Genomic DNA, 20,935 nt, shown 5'->3' with positions numbered 1-20,935 from the left:
GGACCTCCTCTTACCTTTATGCACCAGTTTGTTCCACAGCTCAGTCTAAACTTCCTATAATCCTACTTCTGAATTTCTGCTAAAAATGTCTTCCTCAGAACATTTTCCATCCATATAATCCATTATTTTGCCAGTCAAGACTTAATAGTTTATATAACATATAAAGTCTCATTTCAAGGAAATGAGAAACCCTATGAATTATTGTATCTTATTAGGTAGACTACAAATGAGACCAAATAAATCTTATATTTATTACAAAGATACTTCGTAAGACTGGATTTTCTTGTTCTATTCACTAGAATATATTCAGATGATTTGAAATGGATATTACTTTACGTGTGATACCAGACTAAAAAGGAACAGCTTGAGGAAAAGAAAACATTTCTCATTTCTTGGCTATCCCTACTACTATGTGCAGCACAGCAGTCCACACAAATAAGCAATTATTAAATGCTGCTGTTAAACACCAAGAAGCCAGAGAAACAATGATGGCTCTCAAAATGGTTTCAATATATTTCACTGAAAAAACATGGAACATTTTGGTTAACATAAAAGATTTAGAAAGCCAAGTTCCAACCAGGCAACAGTGTGAATAAAGTTAATATTACAATAGAAATAATTACAGAATTTAGAACTAAAAACCTTCACCTAGATTTCCTTTCCCCATGTCACCCTAAACTCTTTAAATTTTCTGAAATCTATTCTGCTGTAAATAAAAATCTAAGTTGATTTTTCCCAAAACATCTACCCAAATGTCATGGCACTACTTTTTAAATACATCATCCCTTCCTCATTTATGTGTGATACTCACTTCATCATGAATTGATAAATAGGCTTTTTGGTTACTTATTAAGTTTCAAGTGTTTCTGTCTGTTATTTGGCTAATATGACAGTATTTTGGTAATTATAGCTTTGTAACCTCTTTTAATATACACTAGAGCTAATTTCTTCCGCTCTTATATTGTTTTGTTTGCCCCTAAACCCCAATTACTAGTACATCAAGGTAGTTAAGAGACTAATTTTTGAAGTTTGGCAGATTTAGCTCAAATCCTTGCTCTACAATTAATACCGGTGAATGTCATTTAATGTCTTAGAATCTTCATTTCCTCATCAAGACAATTAGAGTAATAATATCTACAAGCATACTAGAAGAATTAAATGAGAACACTAGTATATATCTAACATATACTTAATATACACTTGATTAATGATAGGCATTATTATTACTTTTAAAGTTAGGTATAAATATAATTTTATTATTTGAATCTGCTTTGTAAAATAATTAAAAAAATTTTTTTTTTATCCTACCGGACTTTTATGAGGAATTAAATTTACCTAGGATTGCTAAGATATATTCTGTGCAGAAATCAGTATTTTATATAACATGACATTTTTCAATGAATTTATTTTTGTCTCACCTTCTCATCTTTTAAAAATGTACACATGTAAAGTTTTTTAGTGTTTATTCATATAGCTTCTATCCTATATTTCATTGAGGTTACTTCTATATAAGCTTTCATTTTTAAGTTGAACTTTTTTCCCCAAGATACTCTGAACTGTTTGTTGCTGATATATAGAAAATCTAACAATTATATCATTTGACTGAATTCTCGTTAGTTTTCAACATCTTCCTTTATAATAACATTTTCTGGAACTAATGAAAAGAGTGTTTTCTAAACTCAAAAGTAAAAATCACAAAGAGAAAGGTCAATACATGTGACTATATAAAAATGCATATCCTGTATATCTGCAAAAGAAACATAAACAAGAAGTTTTTTCCCTGTCAAATTAGAAAAGAGAAAAGGAGATGAGAGTAGCAAAATGGGAACTTGTTGCTAAGACGAATATACCCTGAAAAGATTATCTTGAAAAAAAAAAACAAAAACTTTTTATTGTACTTTAGACGAAGTTTTACAGAGCAAATTAGTTTCTCATTAAACAATTACTACATATATTGTATTATAACATTGGTGGACAACCCCACGACATGTCAACACTCTCCCTTCTCGACCTTGGGTTCCTTATTACCAGCTTTCCTGTCCCCTCCTGCCTTCTAGTCCTTCCACCTGTGCTGCTGCGCTCCTTTAGTCTCATTTTGTTTTATGGGCCTGTCTCATCTTTGGCTGAAGGGTGAACCTCAGGAGTGACTTCATTACTAAGCTAAAAGGGATGTCCAGAAGCCATACTCTCAGGGTTTCTCTAGTCTCTGTCAAGCCAGTAACTCTCGTCTTTTTTTGTGAGTTAGAATTTTGTTCTACATTTTTCTCCAGCTCTGTCCAGGACCCTCTATTGTGACCCCTGTCAGAGCAGTCAGTGGTAGCCAGGCACCATCTAGCTATGTGAGACTCAGTCTGGTGGAGGCCATGGTAGATGCGGTCCATGAGTCCTTTGAGCTAATCTTTCCCTTGTATGTTTAGTCTTCTTCTCTCTTGAAAATTTACTTGATACACACCAAAAGTCCTGAAAATGATAATATCCTATAACTCAATAATTCTACTTTTTACAACTGACTATTGCAATAATACTAGAATTGGAAGAAGGACCTGGTGATCTACTTCTGAAAAAATTGGCTAGTGATATGGTGCCAGACAGGAGTCTCTCTGTTTGGAACGTACTAAAAATACAAGTCGGAAATAGGGAAAAGACAGTCTTTTTAACAAATGGTGCTGGCGTAACTGGATATCCATCTGCAAAAAAATGAAACAAGACCCATACCTCACTCCATGCACAAAAACTAACTCAAAATGGATCGAAGACCTAAATATAAAATCTAAAATGATAAAGATCATGGAAGAAAAAATAAGGACAACATTAGGAGCCCCTAATACATGGCATAAAAAAAAGGCATAAACAGTAGAATGTAGAGGAAAAACTAGATAACTGGGAGCTCCTAAAAATCAAACACCTATGCTCATCCAAAGACTTCACCAAAAGAGGAAAAAGACTACCTGCTGACTGGGAAACAGTTTTTAGCTATGACATTTCTGATCAGCACCTGATCTCTAAAATCTACATGAAACTGCAAAAAGACAAATAACCCAATTAAAAAATGGGCCAAAGACATGAACAGACGCTTCACTAAAGAAGACATTCAGGAAGCAAACAAATATATGAGGAAATGTTCACGATGATTAGCCATTAGAGAAATGTAGATCAAAACTACAACGAGATTCCATCTCACTCCAACAAGGCTGGCATTAATCCAAAAAACACAAAATAATAAATGCTAGAGAGACTGTGGAGAGATTGGAACACTTCTCCACTGCTGGTGGGAATGTAAAATGGTACAACCACTTTGGAAATCAATTTGGTGCTTCCTTAAAAAGCCACAAATAGAACTACCATATGATCCAGCAATCCCACTCCTTGGAATATATCCTAGAGAAATAAGAGCCTTTACACGAACAGATATATATGCACACCCACGTTTATTGCAGCACTGTCTACAACAGCAAAAAGATGGAAGCAACCAAGGTGCCCATCAATGGATGAATGGATAAATAAATTATGGTATATTTACACAATGGAATACTACTCATCCATAAAGAACAGTGAGGAATCTGTGAAACATTTCATAACATGGAGGAATCTGGAAGGCATTATGCTGAGTGAAATTAGTCAGTTGCAAAAGGACAAATATTGTATAAGACCACTATTATAAGAACTTGACAAATAGTTTAAACTGAGAAGAAAACATTCTTTTGTGGTTACGAGAGGAGGGAGGGACAGAAGGAGGGAGGGGGCATTCACTAACTAGATAGTAGATAAGAACTACTTTAGGTGAAGGGAAAGACAGCACACAATACAGGAGAGGTCAGCACAATTGGACTAAACCAAAAGCAAAGAAGTTTCCTGAATAAACTGAATGCTTCGAAGGCCAGCGTAGCAGGGGCAGGGGTTTGGGGACCATGGTTTCGGGGGACATCTAAGTCAACTGGCATAATAAAGTCTATTAAGAAAACATTATGCATCCCACTTTGAAGAGTGGCGTCTGGGGTCTTAAACACTAGCAAACAGCCATCTAAGATGCATCAATTGGTCTCAACCCACCTGGATCAAAGGAGAATAAAGAACACCAAGGACACAAGGCAATTACAAGCCTAAGAGACAGAAAGGGCCACATGAACCAGAGACTACATTATCCTGAGACCAGAAGAACTAAATGGTTCCCGGCTATAAATGATGACTGCCCTGACAGGGAACGCAACAGAGAACCCCTGAGGGAGCAGGAGAGCAGTGGGATTCAGACCCCAAATTCTCGTTAAGACCAGACTTAATGGTGTGACTGAGACTAGAAGGACCCCGGTGGTCATGGCCCCCAGACCTTCTGTTGGCCCAGGACAGGAATCATTCCCGAAGCCAATTTTTCAGACATGGATTGGACTGGACAATGGGATGGAGAGGGATGCCGGTGAGGAGGCAGCTTCTTGGATCAGGTGGACACTTGAGACTATGCTGGCATCTCCTGTCTGGAGGGGAGATGAGAGGGTGGAGGGGGTTAGAAGCTGATGAAATGGACACAAAAAGAGAGAGTGGAGGGAGAGAGTGGGCTGTCTCATTGGGGGAGAGTAATTGGGAGTGTGAAGCAAGATGTACGTGGGTTTTCGTGTGAGAGACTGACAATTTGTAAATTTTCACTTAAAGCACAATAAAAATTACAAAAAAAAAAAAATACAAGTGGGGAGCTGCCTCCTCAAAGTAGAGTTGACCTTAATGATGCAGATGGAGTAAAGCTTTTGGGACCTTCATTTGCTACTGTGGCAGGATTCAAAATGAGAAGAAACAGCTGCAAATATCTATTAATAATTGGAACATGGAATGTATTAAGTATGAATCCAGGAAAATTAGAAATGGTCAAAAATGAAATGGAATGCTTGAAGATCAATATCCAGGCATTGGTGAACTGATATGCGCTGGTTTGGCCATTTTGAATCAGACAATCATATGGTCTACTATGCCGGGAATGACAGCTCGAAGAGAAATGTGTCACATTCATCGTCAAAAAGAACATTTCAAGATCTATCCTGAAGTACAGTGCTCTCAGTGATAGGGTAATATCCATATACCTATCAAGGAAGACCAGTTCATAGGATTATTACTCAAATTTACGCACCAATCACTAAGGCCACAGATGAAGAAATTGAAGATTTTTACCAACTTCTGAAGTCTGAAATTGGCCAAACATGCAATCAAGATACACTGATAATTACTGGTGATTGGAGTGTGAAAGCTGGAAACAAAGAAGAAAGCTCAGTAGTTGAAAAATATGGCCTTTGTGATAGAAACAATGCCAGAGATCGCATGATAGAGTTTTGGAAGACCAATGACCTACTCATTGCAAATACCTTTTTTCAACAAAATAAACGATGTCTATCATTTTTTTTTTAATACACGTGGGCCTTGGCAGATAGAATACACAGGTATCAAATCGACTACGGCTGTGAAAACAGATGGTGAAGAAGCTCAATATCACCAGTCAGAACGAGGCCAAGGGCCAAATGCAGAAGAGACCATCAATCGCTCTCCAGTGCAGTGAATTATTTAATATGGCCCTTCTAGCCATAATTTTTTTAACTCCCACCAAATAGCTGGATGGGACTATGCAAATGAAGTGCTTGTAGCCCAGTAAGTGGACTGGATAGATTGCTAATAATGTAAATAAGGTACACAACACCCTTGTGGGGGTGAGACCATGCAAATAGGGTGTATGGAACTCTAACGAAAGGATTGGTCAGTTTTGCCATCCCACTAGGTTTAAAAGAGCAGTCAATCCCAGAGCAGAGCGGGAAAATTTACCACCAAGAAAGAAGAGCTAGGAGTGGAGCGTGTTCCATTGGACCAAGGATCCCTGTGCTGAGACCTCCTAGACTCAGGAGACAGAGAGAGAGCTGTAACACTGCAGACAGTGGGAGCTGGAGAGAAGAAGCAGCAGAGAAACAGCAGCAGCAGAGGTGGCTGAAACAGACTGGCAGAAGATGGTGCGATGGGTTTCCTGGCCCATGGAGCAAGGTGGTTACAATGGGTGTACCAGCCCATGGAGCAAGACTGCTGAGCGCCTTTGGGCAGGAGGCTTACTGGTGGAGTGGCATGCCTGCAGAAACTTATCAGCACAGTTAAAAGAGTTTTGTAACACTTGCCAGAGCAGGGCAAGCAGAGGCCGGGCCAAGGGGTCAAGAGTATGAGAGGCCATGGGGGCCAAGAGGCCAAGGGCCAGGGAGAGATTTTCCTGCAGATATGACTGAGAAGAGGATATCCTTATCAAAGTATATCCTGAACATTCCTGAATCTGAATTATAACCTGTTACTTCCCTAATAAACACCATTAATTGTGAGTATTGTCTGTGAGTTGTGTGTGGCCACTGCAACAAATTATTGAACACAGCAAAGAATAAAAGAGTGCCATGGGAGGAACAGTTGGTGTTAGAGCTGGTGAAAAGGTTGGAGGGTGGAGGCATGTCTCACCTCCACCTCACTGAGAACAGCCTTCAGCTGTTGATCTGATTTCCCTTCTCCCTTGTGAAGTTAAAGGTGGTCAGACATTATATGCATGCCATTTTTATATGCTCATAAGCAAGTTCAAGATGAAGGTGAAGAAAATTAGAACAAGTCCATGAAAGACAAATATGACCTTGAGTATATCCCACCTGAATTTGGAGACCATCTCAAGAACAGATTTGACACACTGAACACTGATGATCAAAAACTAATCTTGCTGTGGGATGACATCAAGATCATACATGAAGAAAGTAAAAGGTCATTAAAAAGACAGGAAAGAAAGAAAAGACCAAAATAGATGTCAGAAGAGACTCTTAAACTTGCTCTTGAACACAGAGTGGCTAAAGTGAATGGAAGAAATGGTGAAATAAAAGAGCTAAACAAAAGATTTCAAAGGGCAAATCGAGAAGACAAAGTAAAGTATTATAATAAAATATGCAAAGACATGGAGTTAGAAAACCAAAAGGGAAGAACACACTTAGCATTTCTCAAGCTAAAAGAAATGAAAAAAAAAAAAAAATTCAAGCCTCAAGTTGCAATATTGAAGGATTCTATGGGCAAAATATTGAATGATGCAGGAAGCATCAAAAGAAGATGGAAGGAATACACAGAATCACTGTACCAGAAAGAAATTGGTCGACACTAAACCATTTCAGGAGGTAGCATATGATCAAGAACAGACGGTATGAAGGAATATGTCCAAGCTGCCCTGGAGGCACTGGCTAAAAACAAGGCTCCGGGAATTGACAGAATACCAGTTGAGATGTTGCAACAAGTGCACACAATGCTAGAAGTGCTCGCTTGTCTATGCCAAGAAATTTGGAAGATAGCTACCCAGCCAACCAACTGAAAGAGACCCATATTTGTGCCCATTCCAAAGGAAGGTCATCCAAAAGAATGTGAGAATCATAAGACAATATCATTAATACCACACGAAGTAAAATTTTGCTGAAGATCATTCAAAAGCAGCTGCAGTTGTACATCAATAGAGAGCTGCCAGATTCAAAACAGGACATGGAAGAGGGATACAATTGTTGATGTCGGTGGATCTTGGCTGAAAGCAGAGAAAACCAGAAAGATGTTTACCTCTGTTTCACTGACTATGCAAATACGTGTGGATCATAACAAATTATGGATAACATTACAAAGAATGGGGATTCCAGAGCCCTTAATTGTGCTCATGAGGAACTCGGTCTATACACAGACCAAGAGGCAGTCATTCGAACAGAACTAGGGGATACCGTGTGATTGAAAGTCAAGAAAGGTGTGTGTCAGGGTTGCATCCTTTTACCATACTTATTCAATCCATATGCTGAGAAAATAATCTGAGAAGCTGGACTACATGAAGAACACGGCATCAGGACTGGAGGAAGACTCATTTAACAACCTTGCTTGCTGAAAACGAAGAGGACTTGAAGGACTTACTGATGAAGATCAAAGACAACAGCCTCTACTATGGCTTACACCTCAACGTAAAGAAAACAAAATTCCTCATAACTGGACCAATAAGTAACATCATGATAAACGGAGAAAAGACTGAAGTTATCAAAGAGTTCATTTTACTTGGATCCACAATTAACACCCATGGAAGCAGCAGTCAAGAAATCACACAACTTATTTTATTGGGCAAATCCGCTACAAAATATCTCTTTGATGTATTAAAAAGCAAAGACATAACTTTAAGGACTAAGGTGCGCCTGACCCAAAACCAAAAAAAAAAAAAACAACGTCATTGCCTTTGAGTCGATTCCAACTCATAGCAACCCAACAGGACAGAGTAGAACTGCCCCACAGGGTTTCAAAGGAGTGGCTGGTGAATTGGAACCGCCATCCTTTTGGTTAGCAGCCAAACACTTAACCACTGTACCATCAGGGCCCAAGCCACAGTGTTTTTATTATCCTCATATGAATGAACAATGAAAAATGAAGACCAATGAAGAATTGATGCCTTCTAATTATACTATTGGCAAAGACTACTGAGTACACCATAGACTGGCAGAAGAATGAACAAATCTGTTCTTGAAGAAGTACAGCCAGAATGATCCTTAGAAGCAAGGATGGTGAGACTTCCTCTCACATACTTTGGACATATGATCAGGAGGGATGAGTCCCGGGAGAAGGACATCATGCTTGGTAAAGTAGAGGGTCAGCGAAAAAGAAGACCCTCAATGAGCTGGACTGACACAGTGGCTGCAACAATGGGCTCAAATATAGCAATGACAGTAAGGATGGCGCAGGACAGGGCAGTGCTTTGTTCTGTTATACACAGGGTCACCGTGAGTCAGAGCTGACTTGACGGCACCTAACAACAACACTGGAATAATCAAACCAAGTCAGCTTCCACATCGTCAATTCCAACTCATAAGGACCCATGTGTTTCAGGGTAGAATTATGCTCCAAGGGTTTCCAGTGGCTCTAATCTTTAGGAAGGAGATTGCCAGGCCTTCCTTCTGAGGCACTTCTGGTTGGCTTCAAACCATCAACCTTTCAGTTAGCAGCCAGTACTTAATCACGTGCACCACCAAGAACTCCTATAATACTAGGTGCCAAAAAACTTTATATACAAAGATGGTAACTATTAGTATCATTTTTAATACAGAAAGGTGAGAAACAACCTATATATCCCAAAATAGGGGGATCTCAATTTCAAAAAACCCACTCTCCAAGCATCATCTCCATTCTTTATGAAATAATCCCATTCCAACATTCTCATTCTCATTGGGACAAACGGGTGATCCTATCGATTTTTTATTGTCTTTCACCCTGATGTCCTCTCTTCCCTTTTTGCTGCTGTTATTAGCTGCTGTCGAGTTGGCCCTGACTCATGACAACTCCATACACAACTGAACAAAATGCTGCCCAGCTCTGCACCATCTCCATGACCAGCTGTGTATCAGACTGTTGTGATCTATAGGCTGATATTCAGAAGTAGATCACCAGGCCTTACTTCCTTGTCCATCTTGGTCTAGAAGCTTCACTGAAACCTGTCCAGCAACATAACAACATGCAAGCCTCCAATGACAGAAGGTGGTAGATGCGGAGGCAGCGCACTGGCTAGCAGCTGAACCCAGATTTCCCATATAGAAGACTCTACCACTAAACCACCAATGCCTCGATCTTCCCTCTTTATCAAGTTTAATTTCCACTCAGTATAGACCTTCCTGGCATTTATCCCCCTTTGAAACCACTGCGCTGGGTTAACTCTCTGAGAACCGTGCTTGCACCTACGCAGCTAAGCACGACTGAAGAAAAACATAACCATGATGTTTATTTAAATTCTTGATCACTAAATTCAGCTGGGCGCTTAACACTGCCTAGTAATAATAATGTATTTCTCTTGTTCATTCTTTCTTCCACTCTCTTACATCACTATTTCATACTTGCTCCTCGTCCTTCGAACCAGCAACCCCGTCCCATTGTCACTCTCCGCTGCTAATCTTGTTTATGATTTCACTGAAAAGACAAAACAATCAAAACAGAATTTCCACAAGTTCCCACAACCACATCCTACATCTATCTTATCTGCATTTTTGCACGTTTACTTTACTTCCTTTCCTGTTACTGTGGGCTAACTATCCATGCTAGGAGTCCAAGTTAAGCCTCCTAACTATGCACTAAATCCCATAACTTCCTGCCTCCAGCAATTATCTTTTCTCTGTCTTACATCATCAGTTTTTCCTATGTTATGATCACCATAAAAACATGTGGTTATTTCTCTCATCCTAAAAAAATTAGCAAAAACTGAACATCACTATCCTCTCTGGCTCCTGTCCAATTTCTCTCCTCTTTATAGCAAATTCTTTACAAGATATCTATACTAGTTATATCCCATGTTCTCCTTCCATTCCAGCCAGGTTTTTGTTCCCACCACTTCTCTGCTCTTTTCCAGATTATCTCCATGCTGATAAATCCAATGGTCATTAATCAGTCCTCATCTCAAAAAAACTATCTTCAGCATTTGACGTACTAAATCCTTCTCTTTCTTGAAACAATCTTTTCTCTTGGCTTCCAGGACACCATACTCCCTGGTTTTCTCTTGCTTTTCTTGGCTGCTTTCTTCTAGCCTACCTTACCTTTAAATGTTGGCTTCTGCTTGGGCTCAATTCTCAAACTCTCTTCTCTGTAATACCTACACTCATTCCCCAGGTAATCCCATCTACTCCCCGTGCTTTCAATTCCATCTTCTTGCCAATTTTATATCTTGCCAAATTTATAATTTATATCTGAAGCATGTCCCCTCAACTCCAGATCCAAATATTCAAGGAGCTACTTGGAAATCTCCTGGCTATCTCATACTTAAGGTATCCAGAATTGAGCTCCTGATATTCCCTCCTAAACCAGATCCTTCTGTAGACTTCCCCATCTTAGACAATGGGAACTCAATTTTTCTAATTGCTCAAGCCAGAAAGCCTGATTCCTCTCCTTTTCACACCTCCACATTTAATATGTCAGCTTTACTTTTAAAATATACTCAGAATTCAACCACTGCTCACCTCCCCAGTCCAAATGATCATCTCTTACCTAGATTACCTTCCAGTTGGTCTCCCTAGTTCTGCTCTCACCCCCTGCAATTTATTCTCAACACACCATCCAGAGGATACACTGAAGACTTAAGTCAGATATTGTCCTCCTCTACTGAAAACCCCCGTGGCTTCCCATCTCACCAAAGGAAAAGCAAAAGTCTTTACAATGATCTACAACACACTACCTTATCTGCCACCACCCCATCGGACACCCCACCACTCTGCTGATCATTCATGTAGTCCCATCCACAATGGTTTCCTTACTGTTTCTTGCCAGGCACACTCCTGACAGGTTCTGCCCCCTCTTTCAGATATCCTTGTATCAAGTTCTCTCACTTCCTTCAGGTCTTTATTCAAAAGTCATCTGGTCACCTTCTCTTAAATTTTCAACCCAAACACTACCATTTTACATTCCCCTTCCCTAAGGTACTATTTTTCCCTTAACATTTATCACCATCTAAAACACTCTACGTTTTACTTCTCTTTATAATCTGACTTTCATACCAAAATGTAAGTTCTATAATGGCAGGAATTTGTTTCATAAGCACCATCTCAAGTGCCTAGAACAGTGCTTGGCTCTGCAAGTATCTGTTAATAAGTGGATTCCTGAATAATTTATGCTATTATACCCTCATTAGATATTATTGTGTAGCCATTAGTTTTTTAATGAAACGCTTGTAATGCCATAGAAAAACTGGCATCTTAATTCTTCTTATATCACTAATACGCCAAAGTCTCTCCTGGAAAGCAGCAGTGTATATATCTGAAGGACATATATAGCCCTGAAAATAATACAAACCCGAGTTCAAATTCTTGATTTTCGCTATTTTCTAGCTATGTGACCACGGGCATATTATTTGAGCTTTCTGAAGCTTAGTTTCTTTACTGATGGATGACAGTAAGAGCCCTCTCATAAGGCTATTATCAGACTTAAGGGAGATGATGCAGTCAAATGGCTCATAATACATTGTTGAATAAATGTGAGCCCCAACTCTAATATTTCACATTGACTGTTAAATACAATTTCTGGGTAGTTTTGTTAATATTTGTCATGTTTTATTTCTTATGCCAAGCAGTAATACGCAAGTCTCTTTTATATTATTCTCTGGTATCAGCATATCTAAAATACTTTGTAATTTTTGAAATAAGAAAAGATTCAACTTCTGACTAAATATCAGTCAGCATTTCTAACATTTATAGGGCTTTAGATCTCCATGTCCCAAAGCACAAATGCAAATATGGAAATTAGCTTATTCGTTTGTATGTCTAACTTAAATAGAGTGAGGGGGATAAAGGTTTTTCTCTTTTAAACATTCGTGGGTTATCCTGCCATAAGCTGGTATTTTAATATTTCTTACCTCCTCACCCTTAGGTGGGACATCAAAAGATTGGAAGAAGATACTGATAAAGATGTTTCTATTAACAAAAAATTTCACACAGTAAAGTATACAATTCTCCATACGAAGCCATATTATCATCCACAACTTTCTATAACACTTTTAGAGAAGGCTTAGAAAATACGTAGAAGTCACAATCTTAACCAGGAAGCTCACTGACAGAGGTAGTTCTTAGAATTTTATTAGAGTAAAAATAATAAAAACCATAAACACATCTCACAATACTAAGGGCTGATTTTATACTTCCACAGCAAAACATCAAATCATTTGATGGTCATACCATTTGCCTGTGTAAAGAATGGTACAAGACTTTCTGCCTGGAGGCTTTTGAGGAGGACCAAGGCAAGAAAGTAGTACTTTGACAGAATCCATTCCCTGTAAAAGGGATCTGGTAGGAGTTGTGAATAAGAAAGAGGTATTTTCCATTTTACAGCAAGGCTCAATTACCATATGGCTGATTAACTGTAAACAAGATAGTCATCTGATCATCAGATAACTTGCCAGATCCAAGTAAAAAATGACATATCCAAGCATAAAGTAAAAAAAAGTATAGTCACTCAATAAAAACTGCTTTGTTTTTGTCTTTTTTTGGGAGGGGGGTAAGAAAAAAAAAACATTGCTATCCAGTCAATACTGACTCATAGCAACCATAGAGGACAGAGTAGAACTGCCCCATTGGATTTTCAAGGGGCGGCTGGTAGTTTCGAGCTGCCCACCTTTTGGTTAGCAGTTGAGCTCTTAACCACTGTGGCACCAGGATAGAGGGGGTACAGAAAGAGATGAAATGGTACAAGAATAAGGAAGAACTATGTGGAAACAAAATTATAAAAAAAGGAACAGACTACTTTTGAAAATCAACATATTTTATTCACCTGATATGTTCTACTAACTTCAACTCTTTCTTTCCAGATTCTTCTCTATAAATAATTTTATGCCACCTGTGTTTCCTGAGACACATGGAGCTGGTATTCACATGTTTTGTAAAATACATGAACTATGACTTTTTAAAAATATTTTTTAAAAATTGCAAATATAGGTTAGAGTCTGCTAAAGAGCTTTTTGAAAATGCCTTTTGGTGTTCCTATATTCATGTGACTTAATTTTGGAAGATACTTCTTCAAAAGCAAGGGTTGTTCATATGACTGTGATTTTTTTTTTTTTTTAATAACACAACATGGTGAAATGAACAGGATGGCTTCCCCATCCTCAGATGCTTGACCTGCAGTTCCGAATATTCATGGTGTGCGATAACCCATACTCTTGCCCCACTCATCAGGATGATACTTTTTACGTTCAGTAGGTTGAAATGCAGGGTATAATTTAATATTACCCTTACTCACGGTACCTAAAAGAAAAGCAAGTGGTAGAGCAGCAATTGGGTGACAGGATAAAAAAAAGTGGGGAGGAGAGAAATCATCCACAAAGATCTCTTCTTCCTCTCTCTCTCAAAAATGTAGAAGTTATCTATTTCCAACTGACAGGGAACAGACAACAGATATGGGAATAAAAACAGCTAGAAAAAAAGAGGCCACAGTTTATGAGAAAAAGGTCATATATGAAAATAGGAGAGACCATTTCCCACAAGGCGTTTTAGGAGGACCAAGGCAAGAAAGAGAACACGTTCACTTGTAAAAGTGACGTGCAGGGTGTTAGTGAGAAGGTGGTATTTAATAGCCAAAAAAAAAAAAAAACCAATAGCAGAGCTCAATTAATACCTTGGTAATTAATTGTAAATAAGGTAGTCTTCTGGTGTCTTGCCAGGTCCAAGTCAAAAATCAGGAATATCCAAACACAAAGTAAAAAAAAAAAGTGAAGTGACTCAATAAAAATTATTTTTCGTCTTGTGATTTCATTTTTGTGAAGGGGATAAAGGGGTGAAAAGAACCTGGATCAGCCTGTCACTAGCTAGGTTCCTTGATTAAGCCATCCCCCTGCTCATCACCCCCATCTTGTAATGGCAGCATAAAAGCAAATACAACTTTCCTTAAGTCCCACCTCCCGGTGGCTCTAAAAGACCCTCAACTTAGGAATTTCTTGGCCTATAGGGGTACAAATAAGAATTTGAGAGTATACATTGAATTCATATGCCTTTCAAATTGAAGATCTACCTGTTTCTCTGGAGGGAAGTAGTTCAAAAGTATAATCCTTGCTTAGAGGAGAAAAAATTGTATTAGTCAAAGCTCCTTGCAGTTCTAAGGCAGCCATAATTAGTTCTGCTGTAACGATTTGCTCTATTTGGTCTATTTGGCCTATTTGCTCTATTTGGCCTCATACTACACTGCAATGTCTCAGCACAGAATGTTACAGATTACCTTCTCTGCCACTTTTTAGTTATCTTAAAAATCACGAAAGTATTTTCTTCTGATGACCCATCGACAAACCTAGAAAAAGGAAAGAGCTGTTCTCTTTCACACTAGAATGAAAGTCACTTTGGTCACATTATTCTGGTTTTTGAAACGTCTATTTTTAACTAAAATTTAGTGGGATGGTAAATAAATATAATAAATACAAGCAAACTTCATTGTTAAGTTTACTGCAGATAGGTAAAAATATATCAATACGATTTAACATCCTGTTGCTAAATAACCGATTTCAATCAATTTATTTTCAGCACTTTTAAAAGGTCTGAGATGCTTACTTTAATTTCAACTTGCTCTTCCATTTCTTTAGTTTTTATTGTAGTGTATTCCTTTTCAAGCCTAAGAAAGGAAAAATAAAGAATTAAAGGTATGTTTTCATTCAAAAGTAGTTATTAAATTACACATTTTAAATATACAGTAAAATCCATGAAAATCAGAACCTCTGCAGAAACCTGTCAGAGAAGGAAAACTCAAATATTTTCCACTAATAGAGAGCGATACAAAGTGGTAAGACGGCACCCTGACAAAGGCAGAAAACTTGCAAGACTCAGGAAAACTAGGCAGTCCCGTTGAGTTCCGGCTCTCACAGGTTTCACTGTATTAACACACAAAAGACACCATTTCTTTAGGTTCCCCCAGCTTATAACTGAGATGCTCATTATGAGAAACAGCATGTGAATAAAGAGTTACAAGAGTTCTTACAAAAAATTACTTCGTAAATGACAAAAATAAGAACCATACAAAAGCAAAGTTTAGAAATTGAAGTCTATAAAACACCAAACACGGGACTGAATTTATAGATCCTATTCCGGGCTGGACTTATAAAAGAACCACCTATCCTTCCCCCTCAAATTAAAACCCATCTGTACAATTCAACTGGCTTTTATCCAAAAACCCTGTACTAAAGTTGACTTTAAAAAGTACTTAACGGGGGAGAAGGAACAACCCTTCCTTACAGAAGATTTCCAATTAATACACACAAAGAGACAAGATTAATAAGAAAATCACCACTAGAATTCCACAATAATAACTTCTGCAAATACCACCAATGGATGCTAATATAAGTGGGCCAAAATTTAAGCATAGTCTCTAAGTATCTCTCTCTAAATATTTAGTAGTTACAAAGGGAAAAATAGTTAAGTTTATAACTGAGAATCCTGGCGGAAAGCACTTGAGCCAAGTGACGGAAGTTAACATCACAAGTGACACATACTGACATCGTGCACCCACGATTAGGATGCCCTGAGGAAGGCACATCACCTCTTCAGCATCCTTCCCAACAATGCATGAAACCTCTATCTAATCGAGAGAAAACATCTAACAGACCCACACTGAAGGATATTCTACTAAATAACTGACCAGTTCTCTTTAGAAGTGCCAAAATCATGAAAGATGAGAAAAAGCTGAGAAACTGCTGCAGAAATGAAGAATAAGAAGATATGCCAAATAAAATGAAATGTACTATTGCTGTAACTCTACTACAAGTCTAAAACAAAACACAAAGCCCCACTGCCATCGAGTCAATTCCAGCTCATGGCAAGGCCATGTGGCACAGAGCAGAACTGCTCCATAAGGTTTTCTTGCCTGAAATCTTTATGGAAGCAGGTCACCAGGCCTTTCTCCCATGGTTCCGCTGGGTGAGTTCAAACTGCCAACCTTTCAGTTAGGAGCCCAGTGCAAACTGCTTTACACCACCCAGGGACCTAAATTATCTTTTTAAAAAAAGCGTACAGCCTCACAAAAATTAGTACCACCGTATTTTAATTTCCTGCTCTTGATCAAAAAAGTTAATACCAAGTTTACTCCAAATATTAACCAGATCAGGGTCCAAATAAGTTTGAGCTGCTTTCAAAGCTCAAATTCTTCCTCAAAGGACAAAAATCTGTTACTATATACTTTTTCAGATACTATAAGTGTTTTTAAAATAGGCATAATCTCATTTAACTCACAGTAAAATAATGATCTAGGTTGTTATGAAACTTGCCCAATGTTACATCCTGTCTCTCACTATGTTATGTCTAAAAGAATGTAAAATACAAAGACTCCAAAGAATTGCAAAAGGCTTTTGAACAATGGCTGCACTGCTGAAGTTAAGTTTACAGCCTTCTCAAATGACTACTCTGAAGTAGACATCTTATTGTGTATCATGTGATAAATGTCACCATCTCACTCTTTGTACACCTAAAACAAAACACTGGGAGTCATCATTTAATCACTGCCTCTCAGTTCAGTCACCAAGCATGTCCAATTCAGTCTCCTTAACACTGCTCTAATCCATTATTCTCCATGTCCGCTGATAGTGTCTTTAAATAAACTACGTCTTGGAATAGTTTCAGATTCACAGAAAAACCACTCTGTTCCCCTAAAATTCAGGAAATTCTTAAAGAATCATAGGCACATGTAAAAAGAACACAGTAGCAAGCTTGAAGGGGCTCCCACTGGACAAATCAGGGACAATTTGATAGCTATGAGTTATAATCCACTGTATGAAGTAAGAATCCATGAATTTACATTAATATAAAGAAAGAAAGAAAAAGAGAAAGCTCTTCCTTACAGTAGAATGACACCTAATAAAGAAGGAAGATGGAGTGAGAAAATCATAAATGGATATAAAACTTGTGAGGGGAAGTTTGATAAGTAGGATATTATATAATCTCAAAATCTCTCACCATACATTACTTATTAATTGCAAAAGAAAAAGTCATAACTCTATGGTAGTGAAACCTGGCAGACATCACCTTAACCAGGTGATGAAAGCTAAATTACCATCACCAATTTTCAAACAAACCAGTATTGTGTATCTATCATATGATGTACTGAGAAGACACACTATCCATTGGTACGTCTGCCAAAAATGCACAAACTGAATCTAATGAGGAAATCTCAGAAAAACTGAAACTGCAGGATTTTCTACAAAATAACCGGCCTCTACTCTTCAAGGTTAAAAAACACAAAGAACTGTTTCAGATTAAAGGAGACCAAACTGATAGGACAATTAAACGTAATGCATAATCCTGGACTGGATCCTGAACCAGGTGGAAAAATAGTATAAATGATATTACTGAGAAAAATGATAAAATTTGAATATAGCTGTGGATTAGATAATACTATTTTATTTAGGATGATTTCCTTATTTTGCCAATGACTGGGTTTACGGTTTAAAAAAAAAGTCCTTGATCTTAGGAAACATATATTCAAGTATTTAATGATAAACGGCACAATGTCTCCAACTTACTCTAGAATGATTCCCAAAAAGAGGACGTATGTATTTTATTTATACACACACATGCCTATACACTAACATCATTATTTATATATATGGGATAGAGAATAATATACGGGGCAAAATGAAAACAATTGGTGGATCTGGGTAAAGGGTATATGGAAGTTCCTCATACTACATTTGTAACTTTTTCATAACTTTAAAAGAACACTAAAATAAAAACTTAAAAAAAAAATGACAAAGGATAAGACTGATCTCTTGCAACTTACATGTCTTAAAGGGACCTCTGAGCCCATGTACATGCTACCCTTCTGCCTAAAATGCCCTCCTTCTCTTCACCTGGCCAGCCAACCTCTACTTACCCTTCTAGACAGCAGAAAGAGTGAAACTTGTTTTTTTTGTTCAGTATTTACTTTTTTTTAAATTTTTATTGTGCTTTAAGTGGAAGTTTACAAATCAAGTCAGTCTCTCACACAAAAACTTATATGCACCTTGCTACATACTCCCAATTGCTCTCCCCCTAATGAGACAACCTACTCCCTCCTTCCACTCTCTCTTTTCATGTCCATTTTACCAGCTTCTAAACCCATCTACCCTCTCATCTCCCCTCCAGGCAGGAGATGCCAACATAGTCTCAAGTGTTCACCTGATCCAAGGCTCACTCCTCACCAGCATCCCTCTCCATCCCATTGTCCAGTCTAATCCATGTCTGAAGAATTGATTTTGGAAATGGTTCCTATCCTGGGCCAACAGAAAGTCTCGGGGCCATGATCACCAGGGTCCTTCTAGTCTCAGTCAGACCATTAAGTCTGGTCTTTTTATGAGAATTTGGGGTCTGCATCCCACTGGGGGTTCTCTGTTGTGTTCCCTGTCAGGGCAGTTGTCAGTTGTAGCCAGGCACCATCTAGTTCTTCTGGTCTCAGGATGATGTAGTCTCTGGTTCATGGGGCCCTTTCTGTCTCTTAGGCTCATAATTACCTTGTGTCCTTGGTGTTCTTTATTCTCCTTTGTTCCAGGTGGATTGAGACCAATTGATGCATCTTAGATGGCCGCTTGCTAGCATTTAAGACCCCAGATGCCACTCTCCAAAGTGGGATACAGAATGCTTTCTTAACAGATTTTATTATGCCAATTGACCTAGATGTCCCCTGAAACCATGGTCCGCAAACCCCCGCCCCTGCTACACTGGCCTTCGAGCGTTCAGTTTATTCAGGAAACTGCTTTGCTTTTGGTTTAGTCCAGTTGTGCTGACCTTGCCTGTATTGTGTGTTGTTTTTCCCATCATCTAAAACAGCTCTTATCTACTATCTAATTAGTGAATACCCCTCTCCCTCCCTCCCTCGTCTCGAAACCATCAAAGAAAATTTTCTTCTCTGTTTAAACTATTTTTCAAGTTCTTGTAACAGTGGTCTTATACAATATTTGTCCTTTTGCAACTGACTAATTCCACTCAGCATAATGCCTTCCAGATTCCTCCATGTTACGAAATGTTTGGTGGATTCATCACTGTTCTTTATCGATGTATAATATTCCATTGGGTGAATATACCATAATTTATCCATTCATCTGTTGATGGGCACCTTGGTTGCTTCCATCTTTTCGCCATTGTAAACTGTGCTGCAATGAACATGGGTGTGTATATATAGTTTGTGTAAAAGCTCTTATTTCTCTAGGGTATATTCCAAGGAGTGGGATTGCTGGATCCTATAGTAGTTCTATTTCTAGCTTTTTAAGGAAGCACCTAATCGATTCCCAAAGTGGCTGTACCATTTTCCATTCCCACCACCAGTGTATAAGTGTTCCAGTCTCTCCACAGCCTCTTCAACATTTATTATTTTGTGTTTTTTGGATTAATGGAAGCCTTGTTGGAATGAGATGGAATCTCACTGTAGTTTTGATTTGCATTTCTCTAATGGCTAATGATCGTAAACATTTCCTCGTGTATCTGTTAGCTACCTGAATGTCTTCTTTACTGAAGTGTCTATCCATATCTTTTGCCCATTTTTTAATTGGGTTGTCTTTTTGCAGTTGAGTTTTTGTAGTATCACATAGATTTTAGAGATCAGGCGCTGATCAGAAATGTCATCGCTAAAACCTTTTTCCCAGTCTGTGGGTAATCTTTCTAAGAGTGAAACTTTTAAAATCAAATCATTTCACTTTTGTCAAAACTCTCTAATGGTTTTCCCTCAGACTTAGAATAAGGTCTGGCCTACACTGTCCAGTAGAACTTTTGACAATGTTGAAAATGTTCTCCATCTCTGCTGTCTAATACAGTAGCCACGAGCCATATGTGACTACCAAGAACTTGAAATGTGCTTAATGTGACCTAGGAAGTTAATTTTTAATTGTATTTAATTTAAATAATCACATGGGGCTAGCAGTTACCATACTGGACAGCACGGCTTTAAACACGTCTAAAGCACTGCCATGTCTCTGATCTCATTGCCCATCACACCCCTATTTGTCTGCGCTAGTCCAGTCACACCCGCTTTCTTGCTGTCCTTGAACATATCAATCACATTCCTCCCTCAGACTTTATGCCTACTATTCACTCGGAATGGAATACACTTTCCCCATAATTACATGGCCTCCTCCCTACTTCCTTCAGGTATCTGCCCAGGCGGTAACTTATCAGAAAGACCTTCTCTGCCCTATCTAAAAATAGCACCCCATCACTCTCTGTCACTTCATCCTGCTTCATTTTTCTTTCTGGCACTTTTACTAATGGACATTATACTTTACAGTCTCTTGTCAGTCTTGTGCTGTAAATTCCACAACAGCAAGGACTTTCTGTTGTAGTCATCATTTAACTCCAGGAATTACTATAAAAGTTATATAAGTACTCTTTATAGTAAGGCTAATTAGTGTTACATTAAGTACTCCTTATAGTGACTCCTGAAGTTAATGACTTAATGTAACAGTAAGTACTCCACAAAT

The 20,935-nt window shown here is 38.3% G+C and overlaps 1 protein-coding gene across 11 annotated transcripts in view; it reads right to left on the bottom strand.

Moving 5' to 3' along the window:
- The window catches only part of EVI5 (ecotropic viral integration site 5), a 267,245-nt gene that overhangs the window by 132,071 nt on the left and 114,239 nt on the right, over positions 1–20,935 (bottom strand). For all 11 annotated transcript variants that reach the window (XM_023558405.2, XM_010598105.3, XM_064282266.1 and 8 more), the window contains one exon: positions 15,054–15,114. In XM_023558405.2, coding sequence (XP_023414173.1) covers positions 15,054–15,114 — 61 coding nt within the window. The remainder of the gene's footprint in view (positions 1–15,053; positions 15,115–20,935) is intronic.

The sequence above is a fragment of the Loxodonta africana genome, chromosome 3 (genome assembly GCF_030014295.1).
Source record: "Loxodonta africana isolate mLoxAfr1 chromosome 3, mLoxAfr1.hap2, whole genome shotgun sequence".
NCBI lineage: Eukaryota > Metazoa > Chordata > Mammalia > Proboscidea > Elephantidae > Loxodonta > Loxodonta africana.
Note: the sequence above shows the minus strand (reverse complement) of the source record. Positions and strands in the feature narration are given on the sequence as shown.